Genomic DNA, 27,093 nt, shown 5'->3' with positions numbered 1-27,093 from the left:
TTACATCTGTCTGATCGGCTGTGAGAGGCCGGCAAGGAATTTCCCCAGGAGCCTGGCATCAATAAGTAACTGCGACTACTGTTGCTGCCACACACACACACACATACGAACACTTCAGAGGAAACTGCCAACAACTCAGTATGCATCTCTTCTCATCTTTCACCCCCTGCCTAATTGGTTGGTGTGACAATAGAAGGGTTTTGATGTTCTTATGCAATGTCGCAGGCTGATAATTTTCTCTTACTCTCCCTCACACACACACACACGCTACATATACCATTGTGTTTCCATTATCCTCATTCCTTTTGCCATTTTAATTTTGGTGGTTTTAGCAATGGAATTTTTTTTTTTCCCCTACCACTTGCAAACAGAGCACGTTCCTGCTGAGGTATTGATATGCAAAAACCAATATTCGTTGCACAGCTTTGCACAAACCCTATCACTGGCCACTTACTCTAATACACACAAAGACTCTAATATAGACCTACCCTGTTTGCAGCAAAACAAAGCTCATGCAGCACGTGGAAAGACTGTTGACTGATGTTTTGTAAGCTGATACAGGCCCTGCACCTGAAATGCATGACACAAATAAAACAATTTATCTCACATGAAAGCACAGTAGCACTTTTTTTTTTATTTCACAGTTTAACCAAGTGTGCCACTTTGTTTCAGCGTGCGCACACACACATCCACACACACACACACACGGAAGATTACAAACATATGAACCATAACTGCCCTCCCCTCTTCATTGTGCGACTTCTCCCCTGGGCTGTTCCTGTAAATCAGAATGTTTTCTCAGTCAACTTGCCTTGTTAAATAAGATTTTACTAAATCCCATGAAAGATTTCTCAAAGCTTGACGGCGGATATTGGCATTCCTGAGCAGAAGGCTGTGTTTTAAAACCTGCAAACAACCCGGCATAAATTTACACCATTAAGTCCCCCAGGCTGGAGAATGCATAAAGTGCTGTGTGTGTGGCATGAGAATGCACTAGTCATAATGAGAATGTAGATGTCCTCTGCCTGCCATGGTCGCAGCCTCCAACATGCACACACAAAGTGCTTACTCTCTCCTCTGCCGCTGTGCCGATGAATAATGCACATATTAATCTTGCAACGTATGGAAGCGTTACTAAGATTCATTCGGCATTTCCTCATCGAGGTTATCTAATTAATGGGGCATCTTTGTGGTCACCCGCCATGGTTAACATTCTCTGAAGTTCAGTCAGCAGGGTGTTGCAGTACAGGGAGAGGTTAGGAGGGGCCTTCAGTGTTTCCTTTTTCATTTTGCTTGACTTTTTCCTCCAATTTTCTCCAAATTTAGAAAAACCCCAGGCATTCATTTTTACACTAACACCCCCAGCTCCACCCACCATTGTGCTGGCAACCAGAAGGAGTCTCTAGTGGAGCGAAAAGAACTAACCCTGGGATGGTGGGTGGGAACTTTACCCCTCCTTTACCCCTTTACCTGTGCAACCACAGGCTCTGAAATTAAATGAACAATAAAAACAGTCTTAATGCCGCAGTAAATAGTTTGCTGAATATGCAACCTGACCAATCATTCACTCACTCATCCAAATAGGCTGTGAAAAACTATAATTGTGTCAGAGTTTGTGAGGACTGAACACTCCTCTCAGCTGGTGCTCTGGGATACTTCCCCTTCAGCAGGAGCAGGAACAGGTGCAGATCCAGTTAACTCTGAAGCCACAAGTGGGACTGGGCCTTTACTTTCTTGATCCACATTGGGGGAGGGAGGAAGGGGAGTTTGGGCAAGCAGAGCTGCAGGCAGTCCGGTTGGGAGTGAGGCAGCGCTGTGAGGCAGGTGGGGCTTGTGTGCTCCTTCTTGCCCTCCTCTCCCCTGGACCTTAGCGTTTTCCAGCAACACACGGACACTCTTGGAGAAGACGGTACGAGGGTCGGCAGCAGGTAGAGCAGGGCAGACGCAACTCTCCCTCAGCTCCAGAGCCTGGAGAGAGACCGAATGAAGAACAGACATAAAGCCACTCTCAGAGGTAAATGCGTACCAACTTATCATAACTTCAGACAGGAACTTAATTAACATTAAGTACAAAGATGGATATGAAAAGCATTATGATAAATGTCTTTGTGTAGTGGTGAGCCATTTGTTATTTTTGTTTGCAGAGTATTAGAACAAGAAATCAGTTACTCGTTCTTTTCACTTTTGTGATAAGTAGATACGGATTTCATCAAAATGCAGCTGTGAACTGAAATGAATAGAAGCCGAAGAAGGCCAGAAAGACAGAAGGGAGCAAGTGAAGGACAAACAAAGACAACAAAGAATAAAGATACTGAGATAACAAGATGCACTGAGTCAGACAAACAAAATAGGACACCAGAGAGACAATCAACAAGAGTCTACAGCCACGCTGCTGCAGCAGCTCTGTGAGGCTGCACTAAAGCGCGGCGGTGCTTTAGGCTAAATGCCAACACATCTCAGACTAGCATGTTAGCAGCGAGGATGATGGAAATGTGATGAGTTTTGCAATTATTTGGTCACAAGCTATTTAACGAATCTAAAATTTGACCTGATGATGGCGCTAGAGAAAAGGTCAGGGCATCTCTAAAGTAGGCCTGAATGAACGTCTGCACATTTTATTTTTCTAATTTTATTTATCAGTTAAATATTATAAGATATAAAGTCTCTTCCTGAAATCATGCAGGTTGGGTAAGCAGAGCTGGTAGGGACTAACTACAGGCACTTCCCAGCAGTTAGAGACATTCTCTCTGTCTGTCACACACACCCACCCACCCACACACACACACACACCAAACTCATTAATCTCTCACTTAGAATCACCTACAAGACTCTGAGCGCATACATGCACTTGGCTTCCCACTCAACAGGCTCTCCCTCTCGTGCTAGCAGTGGACTTAATGCGCTCTGCTTAAGGATGATGAGCGCACTAGTGGAGGCGGAGTGCCCTCAGAGGAGTCAGGTTAAATAGCTTGATGCTGTCACCCCTCGCAAGGTTAAAAACGTCGCATTATGCATCACTTTCACCTCACTGAGCTCAGCTGTTAACTGGATCATATGTGCTTCCATGTTGGATCGAACAGTTGGGGCGTGAGGGGGGGGGGTACTAGGGATACCAGAGAGTTTTCTCAACACGCACGCCCGCCCACACACACACACACACACACACACACACACACACACACACAAATCCCCCAAACAACAGTCTTCATCTCTTCACTGCATGTGCTGCAGCCTGGCCTCGACAACGACTGCTGCTAGAGGTCAATCTACCACACAGGGATATGATATGATGCATGGGCACATGCATATAACACACACACGCTCACACACAGGGCATGTACACACTGAATGACACAGGCACCTGATGGACAATTAGTGGTTTACCCATCTGTTCGTCTTTCGTGCTTGGAGCATCTGACTGCGTACCAACAGTCCAACTCACGCTCAAGGTTAAATTGGCTGCTGCCTAATACAACGCACATGTCTCTCTCTCTTTCTGTCTCTCTGCCTCAGACACACACACACACATAAGACGTAATGATCACGGATGCTGACAGTTTCCACAGAAGTTGCCGTCTTAACTGCTTGTTGATTTCGTTCTCGCCTTAAGATACCATTGATTGTCTTGCCACAGTGTGCGAGCCTGTGAGATCGAGCCGCCGCCATGCTGTTGTTTTCTTTCAGGTCCTCGGCTCAAAGCCTCCTAGACATTCAGGCATCCAGGCCCCTGTGTGGCAAAAATGTGTTTCCTGCCTTCCTAAAACCTTGCATCTTTTCCTCTCCTCCCCAAGTCTCTTCTTCCTCTCTGCCCTCCTCGCCACATGTCTGCAGGTGGATGCACATCTCTCCAGACACTTCATTAGTTCCATTAAGACTCCTTCCACCAGCACCTAAAGCTACACGGTTTCTTCTAAACAACAGACATGTGTAGGCTCTCTCCTCACACGGGCATCAAAGAGTCTTTTACTTAAGACAAACACATGAATCAGAGCAGCAGGGATGTGTTTACTTATATAATTGAGGTCAAACAGGAACTTCAGATGATATTTGGACTGAGCATTGCTGTGTGTGTCTGCACCTCTGGTATGAGGCGGTCCAGCTGAGTGTATCTGTTCCGGTGCGACGGGTGTGTGGACAGCCACTCAGGGAAGGCGGGCTCTCCTCTCAGCTGGTCTCTGATTTCCATTTGCTGCCAGAATACGGGACCTGCTCGCACATCTGCACAGGCCTGAGAAAGACACACCCCCCCCCCCCCCCCCCATGGAATCAGAAAAACACACACGCTCAAAATGTGGCCTCCCTCTGGCTTGTGCCATGAAAATCCTTATGGACGAATCATCTGAGTTTAGTTTAGTTGGACAACAGTGCCCCCTAGTGCTCAACAGGCAGATTACAAGGTTTGACAGCAGCAGCTACATAAGACGCGTGTAATTTTGCACTATTAAATAGATTACCCCATAAAGTAAAAGCTCTAGTATTGTTATATTATGTTATAGGTGTGACAATTTAGTATTGCACTTTCAGAAATTGGGGTAAAAAAAAAGTCAAACCGAAGTCAAAGCAGCAGAGGCCAAGACATCATGACATTTAGTGTCTTTAGTCTCCGTGGGCCGAATGAAAAAATACTGGATGCTATATTTCACACAGTGCAACACAGCGGCCACTTCTCTCAAAGCCCACTCTTCCAGTTTGTTATGCGGGTTTTCTGTTAAAGCATTCACATCAAAAGCCCTAACTGAGATAATGATGACAGGATCAGGGTTATCTCCACGGGCCAAAAACAGACTGAAAAGTGGGCAAAAACAGGCAGAAAGCAGACTGACATTTCTTCAAATATCTCTTCCTGAGCCACAGAATACATTATACAACAGTTTTCTCGGGTAGTGTGGTGCTCCTTGGGGATGACGATACCTTAGCAGCCAACTGCAATCCCACTTGATCGGCCTCAGCCTCCAGTTTCCTGCTGTAGGGACGGCTGAACATCAGCTGAGGGAGAGAGAAATGCTGTGTGTATGAGGTTGCACAAACTAAGATTGACAAACATATTCCTTAACAGAAGTGCAGGCCTGTTCCAGAGATCTAACTGTCAGACTCCAGACAGATCTACAAAATAACAAAGGCACTACAATAACATATGATAACACTGTGTTTGCATTGCATAAAGTATAAAAATACTGATGCTTCTTCAATTGAGTGAAATAGGGAAATTGTGGCACACGGTGCATATGAGTAACATTCTGGAGAGGTACTCACCTGTGAAAGCTTGTCCTGTACCCACTGTCCCAGCAGTGCCAGGCTGTCTCGAGGACACACGGCCCAGATGGCTGTCAGCAGAATAAGGGACAGGAGGTCCATGACGTGAGACAGACTGGCCTGCTCTGCCTGGGGAAGGACAGCAGAGAGACGCGGGATGACGAGGAGGGGGGTGACAGGGGGGCAAAGTGAAGGATCGGGGTCAAAAAAGAAGATAATGGGATAGAGGGAGAGAGAAATATCGAGGTAAAAAGTTTGGGGGAGGTGAACAAGGCAGCTGGAACATATTGATTGTTCCCATCTATTTTAGTGGAACTTTTACGCTGGAACAGATTTAGAGGTTTTAACAGCCAATCCGACAGAGCACACCTACTGGGTAATACCAAGCCCATCGATGCTCATTCCCTTCATCTAATTAAAATCTCCTTCAAGCATTTCCTCCGAGGATGTTTAAAGTGTTGAAATACCCACAATTTCGTTAGATGCTTTTTTAGAGGAAGAAAAATGGGCTTTTGTGGGCAGAGAAAAAAAAACAGCCATCTGTGGAGGATTAATAAAGGACGACAGTGCCGTAGGTCGGCAGACTTTGGTCATCATAGCACAGACAGGATTAGTGAGTGCTTGGAGGTGATTGTCAGTGAGTCTTTATCACCGGCTGATGCAACTGCACTGCAACTGATGCCACTTGAGCTGTTACTATACTGAGACAGAGTGGGGGGGCTGATGATGAATAGTCAGGAGATGTCAGTGTATAATGCACATACCTATAGGTCCACATACATATTTTACAACCTTGTGAGGGAGAGACCTGGCAGACGTCCAGCTGCAACTTTTACCGTGTGTGCCCAGGGCTTCTAAATAACTAAACTTTGTTCTTGAACATTATTTGCACTTGAAGTGTTTTCAGTGACTCATCCTCATGCACAGCAAGGTCTGTGACTATCATCTAATCCTCTCAAATGTCAGCAGACTGTACACACGTCTCCGCAGCGCCTCGGGCTGAGGAATTGAATTCTTTCTCCACAGAGCTAAACAGGTTTGCATGTTTACTGCCTCAAACTCAGTAGACCTGTGTCTTTGTGCGTCTGCGTCAACATGTTTCAGGGTCATCCAGACAAACTTCTGCGTGGATAGTATCTTTGAAAAAGAAAGTGATTGACTCCCAATGTCAGGTCATGTACAAGCTGGATTCTAAAAAAGTTGGGACCCAGTGTAAAAGGGAAATAAAAAAGAATCCTCTTTGACATTAGACATTAGGTTGAAACTGAAGTTGATTTTTGTAAATATCTGCTTATTCTGAATCCGATGCAGCAACATGCTTCAAGCAAGTCGAGACAGGAGCAACGAAAGACTGAGAAAGTTGTGGAACGCTCCAAAAACACCTGTTTGGAACATTCCACAGGTAAACAGGTCGATTGGTAACAGGTGATAGTATCATGATTGGGTATGATTGTCAGTCAACGGTTTGGTTGCAAATGACTGCATTCTGTTTTTATTCATTTTTTACACAGCGCCACAGATTTTTTGGAATCGGAGTTGTACTACATTAAATAATATGATGGTATATGACGCTATCATGCCACAATCACAAACGCAGCCTGCTGAGGGTCGTGCACTTACAGAGTGTCCCAAAATAGCATGAGCCATCTCGTGTCCCAGGATAATGGTGAGCTGGTGAACATCTGTAATGGTGTCCAGCATCCCCGTAAACATGAACACTTGCCCGTTCTACATAAAGGAAAATACAAGGACAGGAAACAAATGTAAGCAAAAAATATAGCCTGATCTACCCTGCACTAGCACAAGGATACTTTATGGGAGAAGCAGGCTTAAAGACATCCTCACATATGAATTAAAGGATGCTATGACATGAAAGACACAGAAATCTGTAATTCTCCATCTGTTTTTCCTTTACTGACCGGGAGGACAAAGGTGTTGACAGTGGGACTCTGCACCACGTGGACGCTCCAGGTGACATCCGACACTTCAGGGATGTCCTTGTTTCTTTGTGCCAGATGCTGCACCACACGCTCCACCACCTGGTGACGAGCGTCTGTGACTGGAACCAGTAGCTCTGCGAACTCCTCCATGTACTGAAGTGCGCGCGCACACACACACACACACCACACACACACACACCACACACACACCCACCACACACACACCACACACACACCTGAGCATTTTAGGAATCATTCAATTAGCATAATTTCTCTTCATGTTAATATTTTTCCTCCTTCGTCCATCCACTAAATGTCATTTTACCTGTCATCACTGTTTCCATCTCAATAAAAACCATCCATGGTCATCTTTCCGTAACACACACACACACACACCATGTGCTGACCCCCCTCCTCCTCTCACCACCTCTGAAGTCGCAGCTGCCAGCTCCATGTAGTTCTCTCTGCTGAACACCAGGAGGCGGGTCCGTCCCGTCACTGGAGACTCATCCAGGTGGGTCAGGAGAAGGAGGGCTACAATCACCATAGCAACACCTGCTCCCGCTGTCAGATGCCAACGCCGCTGCCAGGCCCATTCCCGCAGGAGCTGCCGGCGGTTGTCTGGTAGAGCCACCCACCACTTCCTTACACTCCTGTACACAGAGGAAGGCCATAAGGTCTGTGATATGTGTTTGTGTAGCTCACACAGCCTCATGCAGTTACTATAAAATCACATGCTGCCCTACAGTGTTAAAAATGAAAAGAAAAGAATAATTTGAAGCTACTTTCATGTCTGGACAATTTGCATGTTTAGAATATAGGGAGAAAATCGAAGTAGAAGTACAAGGAGCAAATGTTCCAGTTAGAAATGTAGGAATCCAGGCAGACCCACTCAGATCAATAATCTCTTCTCTCTTGGTCTGGCCAAGAGAGCAGCACGCATAAAATATGTTCGCAATTATGTTCTATGCACAGAATTCAGTTTGGTGTGTTTGCCCAGAGGAAACAGAGACAACATATTTAAGCAGACAAATGCACCAAGGCTTTTTGAAACAGTGACTGAACAAAACAGCTCTATGTGCTGCAGGGTCTTCCATGATGGGGGGTTGAAAATATTTCCAAATTCAGTTCTCAAAACAAAAAAACGTAATGATGCCTCACTCACAGTGTGTGTTACAGAGCCTGATGTGTGCCAAATGTGTGCCATCATAGTCAGTCCACCTCAGTGATTAATTGTTGCCAGGATTTTATTTTTTCAAACGAGTGAAACAAGATGTAACAGGCAACAAAACAGAAGATAGCACAGTCGGTGGCTTGACAAGGTTGACCTGAAAGGGCAAAAGATGTTTGATCGATGAGTAGATACAACAGCAACAGCAAAAGGAAGTTTAGAAATTAATTGTGAAATGAAACTGAGGGGGTGGGGGTGGGGTGTGTGTGTTAAAGAAGGTGCTATTGTGTTTGGGTTATTAGTGTGTGTGCAACTGGGAGTGTGTATGCAAGTGTAGAGGAGCAACAGGGGGTATTATATCTATGTTATGATAATGAAAGGGAATATTTTCACCAGTTGAAGGAAAAGTTAATTAACAGAAATTTGTAAGGTAATTGATTTGTTCTTATTTATGTTACACAATTAATACAATTGTTTACATATCAATTAAAATGTGTTATTTAGTGAATGCATTAAGTACAGTTAATTAATAATGTGCCTTACAGCAATGAACACACATCTCAATTCATGAGATGTGTGTTCATTGAATATAAAATTACGGTTCTCTATCCTGCCTCACTATTTGCACTTGAGAACAATACTTATAAAAGTATTCGAAATAATTGTATGTAACTCCTTTTCCCTTTATGTACTGTACATGTCACAAATTGAAGTGTGGACTGTTTTATTTTTTATATATGTTGTGATGAATCAATGCTAACCATTTACTCTAGAATAATAAGTCATCACTGTACAGCTTAGAGCTACAATTATTAGTTGTCAGCTATTAAATTAATCGCCAACTATTGTGATAATTGATTACTCTGAGTAATCTTTTAAGAAAAAAAGTCAAAATTCTCTGATTCCAGCCTCTTACATGTGGATGTTTTCTGGTTTCTTAATTTTTTTATGAAGGTTAACTGAATATCTTTGGGTTTGGGACAAAACAAAACATTTGAGGATGTCATCTTGGGTTTTGGGAAACATCGATCCACATTTTTCACATTTTATAGACCAAACAACTTATCGGTTAATCGAGAAAACAATGGTTAGAAGTAGCCCCCGCACGGCTCCTACCTGCCCAGTATTATGGCCAGGAGCTTCTGCAGAGGTTTGAGCACCAGCCATAAGAGAGGAGCAGGCAGGGCCCTCGCGGGGGCCGAGGTGTGGAAGCGGTGTCCGCGCTGTGACAGGACGGAAGCAGAGTGCAGGGGTGAAGCGGTTTGGGCTCCACTTTGGAAACACGCCGTCCTTCCATTGCTGCAGAATCGGAGAGGCGGTCCTGTCGGAGCGCCTCTGAGGTACGCCGAGATTGTTGTTCTGTGACAGCTGATCTGAGAGGACACACAGTGTGGCTTCTTCACTAAAAGTTCAGCCTGTTTGCAGACCCGGAAGTATCGCGTGAGATGTGCAGGAATGGAACAGAAGCGACTGCTCCGTAAAAAAACATTAACACAAAGTAAAACCATTGTCCTTGCTGGTAACGCGACACTGATTCACTCCCCAGACTGACCGAACAGGAGCAAAGTCTTTCGCAACTGAAGACGACGTCAGCACGGTCACCTGTTATTACCTGAGGCGGCTGCAAATCCTCATCTTAATGTGGAAATGGCTGCTATCAGCCGTCAGCGTGACTTTCCTTTCACTCAGCCTAGTTATTTTCATATCGAACACAGTTAACTGTTCACATCTGCCAATGTCACTGATAGCAGTGCCGCTAGCCACATGTAGGTTAACCTTGGTTACCACTACCCGACAACCGTAGACTGAAATGTTTGCATATGTCCCAGCAGTTTGCTCTGTAACACCTTAACACCCCGAGGTAATATCACTTAGTTTACGACGCTAAATGTTATTAGTACGAACAGAGTGAACAGGACTTTACAGCAGTTTAGTGTGCGCGCCTACAAAATGACCCACCCCGGAAACAACTCGGCGAAGAACGTTCCGGACGAATAATTAGCATTTGTCCACAGTTTAAAGTGAACTGTTAGCTACATTAAGATAACAACCAGCAAAACCCGTGGACACATTTACTTAAGCATATTGAGCTAATCGCTTTGGTAGCTAGCATGTACTGCGACTTTTTCATTTCTCCTTATTGAAGAGACGAAGGTGTAACTTACCTCAATAAACCGTAGACCTTGTGTTTTAAACGACAGCACCTTAAAGGACTATAAACATATATCGGGCTGCTGCACAAAAACAATAAGAACAAGTGCACAGATATGAAAATACATTTTTATTCTCGTGTTTAAACGAAACCTGCAGAACTGAGAGTGAAATGCGTTTTCTCAACGGCACAAACACCCGTCCTCACTCTCTCTCGCGCGCGCATGCACGCACACGTGAGGGCTTTTGGCTAAAGAAAAGATATTAACATATTTTAAAACTAAATGTGTAAATTGGTAATGCAGATACAAAACATCATATTTACATCAAAGTTTATTAAATAATGTTCAGTCAGACATACAGTCCATCACAGTAAATAGTCGTGTTCAGTCGACAGCACAGAGCCCAGATGTAAAACCATGATGCTGTTTGTCTCTGAGGTTGTGTCTGTGGTCTGTGTGGTGGGCTGCACACTGCTCTCTGAAGCTCTGCCAGACTCTGGATCAGAGTCTCTTCCTCCCTCCTGGGGCCTCTCCTCACTGAACAGCTGATCATAAGCGAGGTCGTCTGAGTCCACTGGTCTGGATGAGATATTTAAAGATTCTCCCTCTTCCTGGTCAGGCAGTTGCTGCTTGGCAATAAAGTCTGACTGGAAAAGGGCGTGGATCTGCGTGAGGAAAGGGTCTCCCTCCTCATCTGGCAGGGGCTCCAGGTACCTGGCCAGAGATGACAGCATCTATAGGGTGGTGGTTGATGAAAAAAGGTCATGTGAAATGAGAAAAAGTAGAACAGTAGGGGCAGAAGTAAATCAGGTAATGAATTAGCCAATACAATATGTGCGAATGGCATGACAGACCTTTTCCAGGCAAGTGAGATGGGAGTCTTTCCGGAAAAATTTGTCCATCTGCACGCTCCTACCCAGAGCAGAAAAAGAACAGTTTAGATACTTCACAATTAAGCTTTACAAACAAGACAAAATGTTCCAAATCACAAAAAGTCAGAATCAGCACTGGACCATGTGTCAGGACGACCTCTGCAGTCTTGTTTCTCACTCACCCGGGTGATTGGCAGTATTTGTGGATGATCCACTGAGCTCTCCTCAACGTCTGTTCCCAGTCTGGAATGTCTTGTGATGACAGGAAGTCGAATCTGTAGGGCAGCTCTGGGGAGGAACGGCGAGAGAGATTCAGCCAGAGGATAAACTGTGCTACTGTGCTGGAATCACTGACCTACATTGTCAGCTTGATTTCAAAGCCTCTTCATCTGAACTGTTTTTGAAGTTTTGAATTGTGTGTGTTTGACATACTCTGTGGGCCTGAAGGCTCCTGGCTCTCCTTCACCAACAAGCAGGTAGTTTGGGAGTGAGGGGAGCGATTGGCTGGGTCATATGGGCTCACTATCATCCCGATGAAGGGGGCTCCACCACGTGAGAAATAACTCTGGAACAATCGGGGCGAAGGGAATCAGATCATATGCTAATGAAGACTGACTCCAGTGTGACTCCTCTCCTCAGTTCATTTTACCTGGAACTGGTCCTGTGTGTTTATGTCCCGTACGGAAGGGTTGGGGTGGAAGGAGGGGTGTGAGTGGTACCAGCCCACCACACTGAAGCCCAGGGACGACAGCACGTCGCAGGCCTGTGTCTGAGACACCGGGTCCATCTCGCACTGCAAACCTGTGCTCACGCTGTTGCATGGCTCTGCTGCACAGATCTGAACGGACACAAAGGATCGTTAATAATAAATAAATATCCTCCTCTTCCACATTGTTGCTTTGCACGCCTTTTCCTACCTTTAATACTTTCTCATCCTCATTGAAAGTTCCACCTAGCAGGCCAATGACCTCCCCCCGTGACACGTGGGCATGCTGACAATCATAACAACAACCTTTAAAATGCAATAAGTGATAATAAACTAAAGACAGAATAGATTAGATGTTAGTTCCATATTGTAATATTGCAAAAAGCAGGGAAACAAGCCTGCCTTACAGGTCAGTGGATAAACAAAGCTTGTTTCTCAGTTCATACTTGCAGCACAGTGAGGAAACTTTCTTCGAGCTGACTAACTCTTAACATGACCGTGTGATGCCGAAGGGAGAATCCTTTTAGCATGTGTGGTTGTGTGTATAGCATACCATGTCCATTATGAGAAGAGTCTCTGCGCACACAATAACCTGGAATGGCTCCTGGAGGAAGGGCAAAGAAGAGCTTTTAACAGTTATTCAACTTTAAAAACCTGATGCCAAATAATTCAAATAAAATGCAAGAATAATAGTTGGGTCCACACTGGTTGATACGGTTGTCAATTCTAGAGATACAAGGTTGAATGAATGCTTTTTACAGTGATGAAGACAAAATTATAGAGTAAATGGCCCCTGACCTGTACATCCTCTCCAAAAGACCTGCAGGGAATCAATTGGAATGGATCAAAAGACCTGGAGGAAGGAGTGGAACAATAAATATTTGCACACATATGAATAAATACAAGGCTGTCTTGAATTCAGCACATGCATGCGTGGATACATCATGCTCACCCTCTGAATCTGGACATCTTGCAGGGTTTAGGCTGCTTCTTCATCTCCTCTCTCCGCAGAGCGAGCTCCTCAGCACTGAGGTGCTGATGAAAACACCCCCGACACAGGATCAGTAAATACACTCATGTGAAGGCACCCAGTGATCAGTTCTTTGCTGAACAACTGCAATGTGTCCAAACCTCATATGTCTGTCCCTCCAAGTCTTTAGCGTCACACCAGTTTCCCCATATGTCCCGCACACGCCGCTTCCTGGTCCGCTACAAGGCGCAGCCAATCAGCAGTTAGCTTGAGGTCCAACAAACTCATAGTTTGGATGCTTGATGCTGGGTGTCAGAGTATAGGAGCTGATGGGTACCTACCATGCTCTGCAGTCTCTGGGCCAGCTGGTAGGCCTCAAGCACGTCTTTGCCCTCCTTATGCTTGGCACGGTCCACCACCTTTGGACGATTATAGACCGCTTGCTCTACCAGAGAGGAGATGGAGTTCCATGTGAAAAGGGAAGTCATATTTTTTTTTTTTTCAACGAACAGAGAAATGCTGTCATCTGCTCAGTAAAGTTACCGCAGTTGAAGTTGATGGCTCCAATGAGCTCCAGGTAGGTGTGTATTCTCCCAATGCAGTTGACGTCTCCGCAGTTCTTCAGTCCAGGGCGGACTGACGTCTTGTTCAGGTACTTGGGCTTGCTCTTCAACCTGGTGAACAAAATAAATTGAAAACTTCTTCTTCTGCAGAGTTTTGGTGAAATAAGTTACCAAATATGCACTTAATTTTACCATTGATCCAGGATGTAGTTTCGGATCTTAAGGTATCGTTCAGGGGTCTTGGATGGTCGTCCCTCGAAGAACTCTGGGATAGCTTGCTTCTCATCCTCAGCAATGGTCTCTGTGTCCATCTCTATTTCTTGCTCTGGGGCCTTAAGCTCCTCCTCCTCCTCCTCTTCCTCCTCCTCTTGGTCTTCTCCTGGTCTATCAGCTAGACTCTGCTCAGTCTTGTCAGCAGAATCTGAGAGGCAAATACGACCACAGTGTAACTTCACAAGAGAAAAGAGTAGGGACATAATCAGGAGGGGGATTCACATAAAGTCTTACCTGTGCCGTCACTACAGGCATCTTCAAGTTGACCAGTCTGTGCTGAGCTCTCAGACTGGGAGCTCTGGTCCTCATTTTCCTCAGCCATTTGCTCAGAGGCTGTCTGAGCTCCTTCCTGAAGTTTTTTAGGAGGTGGGGATCCTCTCTCAACGCCTCTCTCGTCCAGCCCAGTCACAACAGTCTTCTCTGAGCAAGGGAGGGAAGACGAGGGTTGAGGACTGTGTGGAGATGGGGAGATGCAGTTAGGTTGGTCCTTTGTCTCAGTCAGACCTGCCTCTTTCTGCTTTCCTGTGTCTGTCTCGATCTCAGTGCCCGTTAGCTGTTCTGGCTCACAGAACCCAGTTTTGAGCACAGGCTTCGGTTTATCGTCGTAGTCTCCATCATCGCTCAGGTCATCAGTGATGTCTACTTCCTCATCCTCTTCATCTGAAAGCTTCTCTATACGGACTGTGTTTGCCAAAGTGGATGCTTGACTGGAGGTGGGCTGAGGAGGTTGCGAGGACATCACAGGACCTGCAGAGGGAGCTGCAGCTCTGGGTTCTGATTTAGCCTGAAAAAACATATACAGATGGTGAACTGATTGAGTGATTCTTATTTCCGAAGCCTTCCTGAGGAATGCACTCTGCTTGTGAGAAAGAGTTTAAATAATGAGGACAGCACAAGTTGAACTTTGGGAGACTTGTGAGTACACCCTGTCTTTGTGCTCAGGAAGCATAAAAAAGGTAAAGGGTAAAGTCAAGTCTCACCTTGTGTTTGAAATACTGCCTGGCATAGCTCTTCACCTGAAGAACAGAGCGGCTGCCCACCAATTTGGCAATCTTAGTCCACCTTCGACCAAACTGAGCCTGCAGAAAAACACACCTTAGCCCAGGCATGGGCAAACTACGGCCCGAGGGCCATATGCGGCCCGTTACAAAATTTAATCCGGCCCGCCGAACTTGAACAAATTATATCAATAAACCTTGTTAATGTTTTATTTTCCCTGCAATTCTGGCTTTTTCCCAATAGATGGCGCACTCTAGATACATTGAGCTTTGTTGAGGTGAAGCGTATTACTCCACGTTTGCGCTTTACTCTTCGACCCTCAGCCCTTCTGTAAAGATGAGCGGAGCTAAGAATGTCCAGTTTTTAATAAGGAGTGGACAACTAAATATTTTTGACTGAACACCGATCAGGCGGTGTTTAAAGACGATGATACAGCAAGAAAACTGACTCCAGACTTTGATGCGCTGGATAAAAAGGGAGACCAACAACACTGTTCCCACTGAAATTAAAAGTACGTTTCTCCGTTGTGTTATGTAAAAAATGCATTTGAAACTAATTTGTTCTGTCTGTTAAGGGATGCACATATGTGGTGCTCAGGTGCACGTACGTTCTCAAAACCAAGTGCGCAAATGCAGCGCGATCAAATATAACGCGCTCCACATACTGGCGCGTTGTCACTGTTCCGTCCTCGCGCTGCTCGTTGTTGAGTTTTGGCATTAGGGATGATTGAATAGAAGGAGAGGACAAGTAGACCTGCATCTCCTACCGTTTTTTAAATGAAGACAGTCAGGAGGAGACTGATGATGATAATATCCTTAAGGATAACACAACTTTCAGTGCTTTAAAATAATAAAAAGAGTCATTTCAATAAATAGCTCAGTTCTGTGGGACTTCAAAGACAGATATTTAGTTGTAATGCTTTTGTTCATTTTCAATTGAAATTAAAGCACATGTGTTCTACATATCTCATGATATTTTATTTTCTCTTATGAGGTGGATTACCAAAACACTCCATCCATCTGCTCCTGGTCCGGCCCCCGAGTCAAATTTTAGAACCCTTTGTGGCCCACAAGTGAAAAAGTTTGCCCACCCCTGCCTTAGCCCCTTGGTATTATACACAATATACTCACAGCGCCTCAAGTGTTAAATCTGTTACAGACAAATGACAACATGTTGATAAGCTTACCAGTCCTTCCTCAAACAGCTCCTTCTCCTGTTTGGACCAACGAGTAGAGGAGCCCGAGGCCGAGGCCTTTGCCGGAGACCTAAACATCCGACAGACACAAGCATGACATGAATGCTACAAACATGAGAAATGGTTCTTTTCTGCTCAGGTTACATCTGGACTTACTTTTTCACTTTGGGTTTGCTGTCAGCGTCACTTCCCCAGATATGATTATGAACCTCCTCACCTGTCAGGTAGTATCTATAAGTATGGTTCAGGACCAACAGACTTAATAATGAGAGTTGTCCAAGATATGCATCTAAACAAATATAGGGTGTAGTATAGTTCAATTGACAACGACATGTAACAGAAAAAAAAAATCAAAATCCCCAAATTTGAGATGCTATAAGGAGTTCTGTCTGCTAACTTTACGAGATAAATGACTCTTTAAAAATAAATTTAAATTATTCCTTCTTTATTTTTTACACTATTTCCCTTTCTAGTTTTTGTGTCTTAAGTTTCTGCAATTAGTAGTTTCAGTGAGCAGTTCTATTAAATCAGGAATATTTGTCAAGACATTTGGGCTTTTTCTCTCAGGCCTCCTCACACTGGACAGCTTTAGACACTACAGAATCTGTCTGGTCAAGTTCTTCAGCTGATCCCTGGGTTTGGACTGCAAGGGACAAGTCCCAAGGTAGGGATCATAATGCCACAACACAAGGAGTCTCTGCGGAAGGTACGCCTTAACCCATGTGATCAATTAACCAACAGCACTCCTAAATTTATCATTACCAATATAGACCCAGTCTTTAGCTACTATAATTTACATTAGTCTTAAATGGCAATATGTCAGTGCAAAATGTAGATTTCATTAGAACTCATCAGCTCTGCAGTTTGCAGTTAAGCCACTGAAGTCTGTGCAGGCATTTTAAGAATATAATTTCCAAGGTTGTGTGATGCATTTGAGGTCAGTGAAAGGATACTGTTCCTCCAGCAGCATCCTCTCGATCACCTCTCTGTTCTCTGGGCTGATGGAGCTGTCCAGCTCCCATGGCTGCACAACACAGAGACAGAGGGAGTCAACACAAGCATTAAAAGTCACACAGGAGCCAGCTGAACGAGTATTAGCTTCAGGAGGTCATACCAGTATCCCAGCGCTGCTCCTCCACGCGGACTGTGTGAACTGCTCCTTGACTAAACCTCCTCCATCCAGCTCGCTGCAACACAGCGAGCAGAAGCTGTTGGTAATACAGCACGTGAAGTGGCCCGAGGAGACCCTCGTCACACACACACAAACACAGGACAGCTAGCCACAGCATTAGCCTGCACTGTGAGGCTGAAAACTACAGCCAGGTATCCGTAAACTACCGTGGACTACAGCAAACATCACCAACAGCCATCGTAAATGTTAATTCATCACAAACAGTAAACATCCTCACCTAATACTGTGTTCAAACTCGTCTCCCTCGATATCAACATCCACCTCGTCCTCCATGATGTTCGTAAAACGTAAACAGAGACTGCGCGCTGGAGAAAAACAACGCACAGCTCTACACACAGCGACACCTTGTGGTCGGAAGTACGAATCGCTAATAATGATCCTGTTTGAATGCGCTCTTATTCAACTTCACAACTTAAAAAAAAAAAATCACGAGTTGTTTTAGATGGCTGCAGAATGCAATAGTTATCTAGTATCATATAGCAAAACAGCGGGATAGTAAGTCACAAAAATAGTTTAAATGTCTGACAGCTAAATATCTCTGTTTTAAGAAAATATAACATGCAGCACAGCTTCCATCCAATGCTTTCATATAATATTATGTTGTCCTATATATTGTGTTTTGGTATAAAATCTGCTGAGTGTCGGTGTGAAACAGATTCAGACAGCCTCTCTTCATATCCATGTCTGCCTCTCCAGCATGAACAATGCCTCACACAGAGATTCAAACTGCCTTGCTGGATTTTATTTGAAAGCAACAGCAGAAAGTTTACTCGGTCTCCAGGTATGATCTAAGCAGATTCCCTTGTCACAGCTTTTAAGCACTTTGGAAATAAGTCTTTATCAGCCAATCAGGCGAAGTTAGCAGGGCATGCACTGACTTTTATAATATTGTATGTCAGTGCATGCAACCCCCTGTGGCTAATCCCATGATCAGTTTCAACTTGATCACTTCCAGAGCATTCAGAGCAGAGACCCTCTCTTTAAAGGGGGAAAAAAATACTCCCATTTTTCTCCCCTTTATGGACTAGGCAGGATTTAAGATTGACAAAGAGTACACACTATGGCTGATTATGAAGGCATTCACAAAAAAGTCAGAGACGAGTTGAAAGACAACAAAAAAAAGGGTTTATTTAGAAATTCACAGTTTCTAATGGCACTACAGTTTTGTAGTCACTCACTCCTGCTCAAAAGTACTGTGCAGCTCCTCAGAGTAATCACAGAGAGACAGCGGGAGAGAGAGAGAAAAAGAAAAGATAGCACTTGACATATAAGGTAGAAAAACAAAAAGGCATGAGGAGTCATTCAAAGTGCACACCGAGCTCCTAGAATTTCTCTCTGAGGGCATTCTCTCTATTCGCTGTGTTATGGGATAAGTAGATTCAAAGTAGTCTTTCTCATAACACAGACACACACACATGAGATCAACAACAGGAATTATCACATGCATACAGGTTTACACACACACAAACATAAGATCATACACATTCAAAAACAAGGGTTAAAAAAAAAACATGATTTTCTCGGCTTGTGGAACATACACAATCACATTAATAGTGTTCCAAATCACACCCATCTTCGCTGCGTTCCCTTTATTCAACAACAATTCATATTCTTTTCCTCACAAACCACAATTATCAATCGAGGTGGGGCGAACACATAAAAGTCAAAGAGCAATGACAAGTGAATAAAAGACTGAGTGCACAATGAGAGTGAGGATGCACAGACAGATCGGCTGGTCGGGAAAGCAGGCATGTGGACTGATAAAGAGTTACGAGCTCCTAACGGGAGCACGGTAGAGTGGTTAATAAAAGCAGGCATATTAAAACTTTTCTTCACAGTCACAGGAAAGTTGTGCAATGGGAGGGTTAGAGGTGACCTTGCTGGATAAAGATATGTAGAGAGAGAAAGTGGAGCAGTAGAAGCTGGTGAGAAGAGGTAATGGTGCTCTTTTAGAGATGTAGAGATAGAAGGAATTTCTCTGTCTCTGTCAAAATGTACAACCACACAGAGCCAGTCAGAAACTGCATACATGAAGAAAAACATGCATTTCAATTTTATTATTTAACAATGGACAAACAAACTAATACCCCATTTTCACATCTGAATCTGCCTCAAGTGTAAACATTAAACTGAATGTTAACGCAGTCATGAAATCATCAACAGGGTGAGTTAAAACTGGTTAGCTAGCGGGTCAACAAAGGGGCTAAAACAAGCATGCGCACACGACGGGACAATAAAGAACTCAATATAGCCCTTTCCACTACTTTTAACCACCCAGCAGCTCTGAGCATACACACATGCAGCAGTATGATGATCCTACGAAGCTTGTAGTTATTCTAACTCTGTACTCAACTACCTATATATAAAGCTGCTGCAGGACATGTGACTGCGATCGCACTTGTCTGATACTTCAGGAGAAAAACAGAATTTGGGACTGTTAGATAATACCAGCACCCAAGCTCAAATGCACAAAAGCAGAGTAAAAAGATGGTCAAGCCTTCCACCGTGGTCGTGTGTAAGCATGGTTGAGCGTATTGCACTGTTATATTTCTCTGTAACATACTCACATGGATAAACTACTGTGACACTGCAGTATTGAAGACTGGCGAGCCAGCGCCTACGTTAGAAAAATCTGTCATTTAAATAAATAAATAGATAAATAAATCTGGCCAGCCAGGCTCAGCTGCAGAGTCCCAGTAGGATATGTGTGCGCGGCCGACGTGTAAACGTTCAGCTTTGCCACCTAAAGTGCACCGACAGTACACTGTACCCTGAACGTGAAACATTCACCTCCGTACTGGTCGCGAGAATAACTCAAACAGATCACACCAGCAATGATAAGAGAGGAGCATGGCTCAGTTACGGATGAAAGAAATAATAAAATATAGCAGAAAAAGACAATAAAGACCTCCTGGCTTGGCTCCAGCCTCTTTGAACCCACTTAACCTTACTCACATTTGCAATATCTACTGTAACAGAGCAATTTCTCTTCATTCTGTCTGTCAGCAAGCTTTTTAGGCTCATTCCAGAGTGGAGGCATTTCATTGTGAGCTAGTAGGATCTACAAACTGCTGCAATTGTATTTGTACTGTGCGGTTAAATGTGACACTAAACTGAAAGGGCTAACACACTTAGACTTTTTCACCCCATGCAAAATGATGTTCTTCATTCAGCTCTGATTGTTGGTTTGAAACAGACTGACAGAGACAGAGGAAGAGAAACGGAGAGTCTGCTGTACAGCGAAAGTTTAACACTCTGGTCCCATACAAACACCTGCAGTCATGTTAGGATGCAATAAGAAGACAGAATGGATGAAACGATGGCGATGGAAGACAGCAGGAAAAAAGGAAAAGAGAAGTAGTTTGTAATGCTCCGCAGTTCTTCCGTAACGACGCATTTCATCCAGAAGAGCAGCCTAATACTTCTCGATGTTCCCGTGGGTGAAGGAACGTAGAGTTGAGGCCAGCACCTCTCCTCACTGTGCTCAGAGGGGACAAAAGATCACTGGTGCTCAACTGTCATTAGACAATGTGCTTATCCAGTAGAAAAAAAAAACACCTTGAACAAACTTCAATGGATCTGACTTGTATCAATGTTTCACTTCCCACCACAGTGTCTCTCTGTCCACATCAACAACTCTTTAAATGTCATGCTTTTAGCATTAAAAGGTCTAGAACAGATATAAAGGCACAGAACCGTAAACACGTCTTTGACAGGAGTGGATCAGGACTGGATGATGTGGAGCTACTGATGCCATAGCCACTTCAGTTCCACGGTGCGCCTGGGTGCTCATGGGAAATGTGGTTCTTTGGGATGCAGTAAGACCTCATCTCCTTACTATGCAAGTCTGCTACCGTATAGTTTATGTGTGTGTGTGTGTCTGTGTGTGTGTGTGTGCGTTGTGGATAAAAAATTGTGTAAAGGTGTGAGTATTCAGACATGTCCGGTGACGGCTGTCACCCCGATGGTCCCGACACTGATCTCCTTGTTTCCCTTCATAAGCTGCTGCAGGCTGGGCAGAGAGCCGACGCCCCCACCTGGCATGGTGGGGAACTGCAGCTCTGTCTGCCGCGACTTCCGCCGCTTCATCGAACGCTTCTCCTGACGTGACTTGGCGGGGGGCTGCTGGAAGGGGAAAGGCAGGCCATGGCCGTTGCACAGGCCAGCGGAGGGGAAGATGGGAGAGGGAGGGGGGAGGCGGCTCGTGTAGGACTCCTCAGAGTGGGTGGACGAGCTGCAGCTGCTGGTCTCTGAGGGGAACTCCTTGGAGGTGCAAGTGGGCAGCAGTGACACCTCCTCTGCAGAGGGAGGGGGAGGTGGTGGGAGGGAAGGAGGAGGAGGTGGAGGTGGTGGAGGAAGAGGAGGGGGTGGAGGTGGTGGCGGCGCAGGGAGGCATGGCTGGAAACCGTTGCACTTTGGACCCCCGTTTGTGAGCGGAGCAGCGGGATCGGATGCCTTCAGAATCTCAACCTTGTCCAAAGACTTTGTCTTGCAGCGCTTTTTCTGTGGGAAAAACATAAAACAGGAGGAGCGGATGATGAAAAAAAAAATTGAGAACGCCAAGTTACACGTAATAATATAAAGCCATATTAACCACTTTTGTGCTGGTCACTGAAGTCACACAAATGGATCAAAGAAGGGTTGGAAAGTTTAATGGGGAATGATGGAATGTTGGATTTGGAAGAAATCCAAATATCATCAAAAGTACTTCTAAACAAAGTATTCATAACTGCTCTCAAAGCTGTGCTGTGTACACAAAGTACACCATGCTTTATTCACCTCACCAAGTGTTTATGCACAAGAACATGGTGTACTGATGGAGCGGTGTGTGACAGCTTTTTCAAAGTCAGAAAACATGCCGTCGACGCAGTCTCGGCAGAGAAGTGGTTAACAGGTTGGGCTGAATCTTAACACTCTTCAGCTGCTCCCATTAGCTTGGCTACTTCCACTGAGAGCAGAAATCAGTGACTGATGAAGAAATCATGCCCTGCTCTAAAACACTCACTGAACAGACTGACTGACACTAGAAAACACACAGCACTGAAAGTACGGCGGCCGTCACAGCCAACAGCAGCAGTTGGAACAGACACTGTACCTTTTTCTCTGGAGAAAACCTTAGAGGTTCTACAATGTACAAGTCATCTGGACCTACTGGGGAGGGGAGAGAGGGGCCAGGTTAATGATGGAATGGGAAACAGGAATACATACATGTAACAAGCATGAAGTGACCTTGCAAGTAGTTTCATTGAAAGATACAATGGCAAAAATCCATATTATGACCATGGCTTACTGTCTGTAGAGAAGATAACACAAGTAATTTGACTAAAACTAAAAAACTAAAATGCAAAAATCACACCAAAAGCATGTTATTTTATTATTGATTACTACTTGCAAATGTCTACCATGAGCCAGCGAAGCATCATGCTCTATAATTATACTCCTTAAGCCTGCATGTGGACGCAAGCTGGCAATGACAGCCTCTCAGCCTCAAGGGCAAAACTCTCTCTCTCACGCGCACACACACACACACACACACACACACACACACACACACACACACACACACACACACACACACACACACACACACACACACACACACACACACACACACACACACACACACACACAGAGATAGTTGAGGGATAATGAACAGCAGGGGGAGTTTTAGGTTTCATGAGTCAAAGACTTCATTCTTGTATTACTTGCACCAGCCTCTTCCTGTGGGCTTGTGTTGCTCAAGGCACTGGCAACACCAGGGATATCAGCCACTAAGCATGGTGTGAGAGGAAACGGTGGAGATATAGACGGAATGAGAGTTGGAAAGATAGAACGAATGAAGAAAGGATAGTACTGGACAGTTATGTGGAAAGAGCCTGCAGCAGTCTGACGCAACTAGCCTGAAAGGGTCTACAGTAGCGATAATGTAGCGTATGTTTCAATGACAAAGGCAGGGGGAGAAACGCAAGAGACAGAAAAACAGAGGAGAGACTTGTGTATAGTGTGTGTACATGTATGTGTTCAGGAGAGTGGGCTCTTACCTTCTGTAGAGGACAAGTGGAACGACTTGGAGCGAACAAGCGGACAGGTCACCCTGCGCTTTAGGCTCATATCATCATAGGAGGAAAAGCATCTGGCAAGAAAAATGACATTGACATTTGTTAAGTTTTGTTTTTATTGTCGGTGCTCAAGCCTCCTGCCGTTAGTTGCAGGACAGGACTGACAGCATTAAAGCAAACAGATGACAAGTGAGGCAAGGAAGTGATCCAATATGCTCTGCTCAAAAGCAGCAGCAGCATCATAAAAGAGGGTGTAGGGGATCATAATGACAGACCGGAGAATGGTAGAACAATGATCTTATAAATAACTCAGCAAATTAAAAACACAAAGCCTTCAGAGGCAAAATGTTCTATTCATGCATGGCAGGAATGTGTGTGTGTGTGACTGACCTCTTGGGGCTGGGGTAGTGGTTGCTCTTTGGAAGAGCAGCAGCGTTGGTGTTGGGACTGGGAGAGGAGCTGCGGCAACACTGCAGACACAGCAGGAGGCCCAGAGCCAGACACAGAACCAGAGAGACCACCAGGTAGCTCTGACGGTCGGATACCTGCAGAGAAAACGTGCAACAAGTCTGAAAATGAATCCCATTTTAACCAACACAATCTTGTACACTAATGTCTGTCCCCACAGGTTGTGTTTTTTATACTGTGTCCTTAACTGAGAAAGCTTGGACAGTATCTGACATTGATTATGGACAATACAAATAACAAATGAGTCATTCTACTACTGAAAACCTGCTTTGCTCCAAAGAGTGTCTGCAAAGGGTCCGAAACAAAAAGCATATTCTCCTGTTTTTTTAGATAATGTGGTACATTTCCTATAATTTAGTGAATTCCTTCCCAGCTGTGTCTGCCAACTACATTCATGCGTGTTTATCTTTCATAATCCCATGCATATCTGATGTTATTCAATCCTTATGGAAACAAAAAAGTCCTCTTGTCAAACAGCTGCACTGGAGCTGAATGCGCTCAATGAAGGTCAGTCGGAAAGTCGGTCACTGATCATGGAAAGTTCAGCGCCAACAGAAATATTTGGGACTCTTCATCAGCGTGTTTGCATGGTCGCCAAATGTATGTATGTTGTATCACCAGCTGCTTTTTGTCTCATGTCCCAGTGAACAGTTTGCTGGCGAGGCTTCAATTATTCAAAAATGAGTCACATACGGTATTTGCCATAATTAGTACAATTTGTCCATGTTCTTTCAGCCGTCACCTCTTCAGTATGTCCCTTCACAAATGTGCTGCGCAGCCTCGTTTCCACATGGTCTGTTAAATTTCAGTACGACTTCAAACACCTCGTTGCTGAGATCAATGTGCATAGCAAGCTGGAAACTTAACACGTTTCTAACTCTAACAGTGGTTTGTGTTAGGCACGGGGTGTTCAGTAGAGAAAAGGGAGAGTCTGCTTGATGAATAGTGCTGTGCTGCAGACAACCACTGTGGTGTTAATAAAGCCACACGATCCACCTGGAACACCCTGTATGCAGATTGTTATTATCCTCAGAGAAATAAAATCTCTAAACTGAACACTCTGTACAAATTATTATCTTGGTTGCATTATTACACTGCTATTCAGCGCTCAAAACTAATACGATAAACAGACATTATTTCTGAACTGGTTGAAGAATAACAGCGTGAACACGTAATCGCTTTATGAGCAGTAGGCCATACAATAGCAATCAACGATAGAGGTATGTTACCTCTTTCTGCAGCTGGCTGACAGTCACGGTGAGATTGAGCATCAGTTTAGTGACGTTCTCCAGCTGGCTCTGCAGGACCTGGATGGAATCTGTTTGCTTCTGGTCCTGAAATGCACAACAGTTTGTCATTTGTCAGTCAGTGCTATCAGACAATCGTGCGTAACTGTTTTGCTTCAACTTGTCTTGCTCTGAGTGTCCTCATGTAAACTGACCTGCTCCTCAGCAATGCGGGAGGTGTTCTGCAGTTTGATGATGGTCTTGTTGAACGCTCGCTGCATCTCTTCCATCTGTTTGCGGTATCTGAAGAACACGAATGCAAAAATTACAACCTATAAAAGGAACCCCTGGTCGTATCAATCGAATAAGTCACCAAAAAACAAACTTGAAAGAAGTGCTTTGTACTTATTTCTATATAATTCAGTGGTTTACCTCTGGCTGAGCTCCTCCAGGTATCTGCTGGACAGACTCATGTTCATCTCCAGGGCTTTGATCCTGTTGTTCAGCCTCATGAACACACTCTCCTTCTGGCTGGAGCCGTGCACCGCTCCCCCGTTTAATAACACGCCGTTCCCGTTCACTGCTCCACCGTTATAATCTCCACCGTTCTGCAGCTCTGCATAGAAGTCTGTGGCTGACCGGTGGACGTTCCCGTTCCCGTTGGAGCTTAACAGGTCCTCGTCCACTGTGTCTTCTACCCGATGGGGCTCTCCTGTCTGACTGAGAGAGTCCCCCTGTTCCCCATGAGTCTGAGAAGAGGAGACACTCTGTCTCTGTGATTCCCCGCTGTCTGCCCCTGACTTTATTGTGTCAGTGTCAGTTGGTGGGAGAGCTGTTGGCAGTTCTGTGGGAGGGGGGATAAGGTCTTCGGGCCTCAACGCAGTAGGAAGAGGCTGGACAGGCTGCTCCTTGACAGGGGAAACCACAACGCCAGGAGGAGCTGTCTCAGAGGCTACAAGCTGCAGGAGAGAGTTGACAGCAAGGGTGGGGGTGCCACTACTGGCCTGTTGCGTCTCTGGGATAGAGACGGCTTGGAGGGGTGGAGTGGGGATGGGGTCCAGGGCTGCGTCTTTAATGGGAGGAAGGAGCCTCTCCTCGTGAGTGGGGGTAGGCCAGGCCAGGGAGCTGTGTATGCCTGAGTAACTGTGAGGGGGGATGGTGGCGGTTCTACTGGGCTCTAGAAGGATGTTGAGCTCTGGAGCGTTTGATTCAGGGGTGTGGGTGTCGGGACGTGTGGCGGGTACCTCACCTGCGATTTTGCCCTCAGTTTGGGTCTTAACGGGCATCTCGGGCTCTGGAACTTTTTCTGAGAGGGGGAGGGTTTCTTTGAGCGGTGTGGGAACAGGGGCGAGCATCAGGGGAGGCGTGTGTGTGAGGGAAGGAGTGTTTGTATCAGGGTTCGTCTGTGTTTGAATGCTCAGCTGCCTCCGCCTAAGGCTGCGGAGTCTCTCTTTGGCCAGTCTGGCAGAGCACCAGCGATGGAGCAGCTCCGGCAGCGTGGCCATGCAGGACAGAGACAGGGAAGAGAAGGAGGAGAAAGGGCAGTAAGTCTGGCTCTCCCACTGGTTTCTGTCTGCCTCCCTCCTCGTCTCCTCCTCTCTCTTCTCTTCTTCTTCCTCTCCCTCCTCCTCCATCAGGGTGACAGTCGACTGTCTGGGCTCTTCTTCCTCCTCCTCCTCTACCAGAGTGACAATCCGTCTGTCCTCATGGGAGTCGGCGGATGAGGAGGAAGGTGTGGAAGGATCACTGGGGACACTTAAGTCCTCCTGGGTTGCAGGGTGTTCTGGCTCTGCATGCTCCAGTCTGGAGAAAAGACACGGATATAAAAGTTAGTTTTTTATAGAAGACAAGTGATGTGAAACGACATCAAATGTAGTTGTATTCCAACTTAATTCAACCTTATAGATAGAAAGATATGAATCACTTAACATTCCTAATGATTTATCACTTACACTGCTGACTCGTGAGGTGCTTCAGCTGGTTTTGGTGTAACTTCTGTGCTCTCATTTTCATCCACCTCTGCTGTTGTATTACCTGTTATTTGGACAAATAA

At 45.1% G+C, this 27,093-nt stretch overlaps 3 protein-coding genes across 5 annotated transcripts in view; all 3 read right to left on the bottom strand.

The window, feature by feature from the left end:
• Positions 1-597: 597 nt before the first annotated feature.
• oma1 (OMA1 zinc metallopeptidase) lies at positions 598-10,294 on the bottom strand. The gene is made up of 8 exons (XM_041935504.1): positions 9,481-10,294; positions 7,618-7,846; positions 7,173-7,346; positions 6,874-6,981; positions 5,254-5,382; positions 4,912-4,986; positions 4,079-4,228; positions 598-1,968 (listed from the first exon to the last, which is right to left on the bottom strand). The coding sequence occupies exons 1-8, from the start codon at positions 9,870-9,872 to the stop codon at positions 1,636-1,638; spliced, it is 1,590 nt and encodes a 529-aa protein (XP_041791438.1). The 5' UTR covers positions 9,873-10,294; the 3' UTR covers positions 598-1,635.
• A 361-nt stretch (positions 10,295-10,655) lies between these two features.
• mysm1 (Myb-like, SWIRM and MPN domains 1) lies at positions 10,656-17,561 on the bottom strand. The gene is made up of 20 exons (XM_041935555.1): positions 17,505-17,561; positions 17,210-17,282; positions 17,049-17,119; positions 16,252-16,326; positions 16,087-16,165; positions 14,882-14,980; positions 14,136-14,685; positions 13,821-14,049; positions 13,609-13,739; positions 13,407-13,510; positions 13,227-13,304; positions 13,048-13,130; positions 12,894-12,948; positions 12,649-12,699; positions 12,307-12,381; positions 12,039-12,227; positions 11,822-11,954; positions 11,572-11,677; positions 11,372-11,429; positions 10,656-11,251 (listed from the first exon to the last, which is right to left on the bottom strand). Exons 1-20 carry the CDS (start codon positions 17,558-17,560, stop codon positions 10,883-10,885), a joined length of 2,664 nt encoding a protein of 887 aa, XP_041791489.1. The 5' UTR covers position 17,561; the 3' UTR covers positions 10,656-10,882.
• An 828-nt stretch (positions 17,562-18,389) lies between these two features.
• The window catches only part of suco (SUN domain containing ossification factor), a 40,668-nt gene continuing 31,964 nt past the window's right edge, over positions 18,390-27,093 (bottom strand). For all 3 annotated transcript variants that reach the window (XM_041934861.1, XM_041934862.1, XM_041934863.1), the window contains 8 exons: positions 26,993-27,074; positions 25,473-26,843; positions 25,256-25,343; positions 25,044-25,148; positions 23,737-23,891; positions 23,329-23,420; positions 22,383-22,438; positions 18,390-21,790 (listed from right to left, as the gene is read on the bottom strand). In XM_041934861.1, the coding sequence (XP_041790795.1) occupies positions 21,221-21,790; positions 22,383-22,438; positions 23,329-23,420; positions 23,737-23,891; positions 25,044-25,148; positions 25,256-25,343; positions 25,473-26,843; positions 26,993-27,074 (2,519 nt within the window). In that variant the 3' untranslated portion in view covers positions 18,390-21,220. The remainder of the gene's footprint in view (positions 21,791-22,382; positions 22,439-23,328; positions 23,421-23,736; positions 23,892-25,043; positions 25,149-25,255; positions 25,344-25,472; positions 26,844-26,992; positions 27,075-27,093) is intronic.

This window comes from Chelmon rostratus, chromosome 4 (assembly GCF_017976325.1).
Source record: "Chelmon rostratus isolate fCheRos1 chromosome 4, fCheRos1.pri, whole genome shotgun sequence".
Taxonomy (NCBI): Eukaryota; Metazoa; Chordata; class Actinopteri; order Chaetodontiformes; family Chaetodontidae; genus Chelmon; species Chelmon rostratus.
The sequence above is the reverse complement of the archived record's forward strand: the minus strand, read 5'-3'. Positions and strand labels throughout refer to the sequence as shown.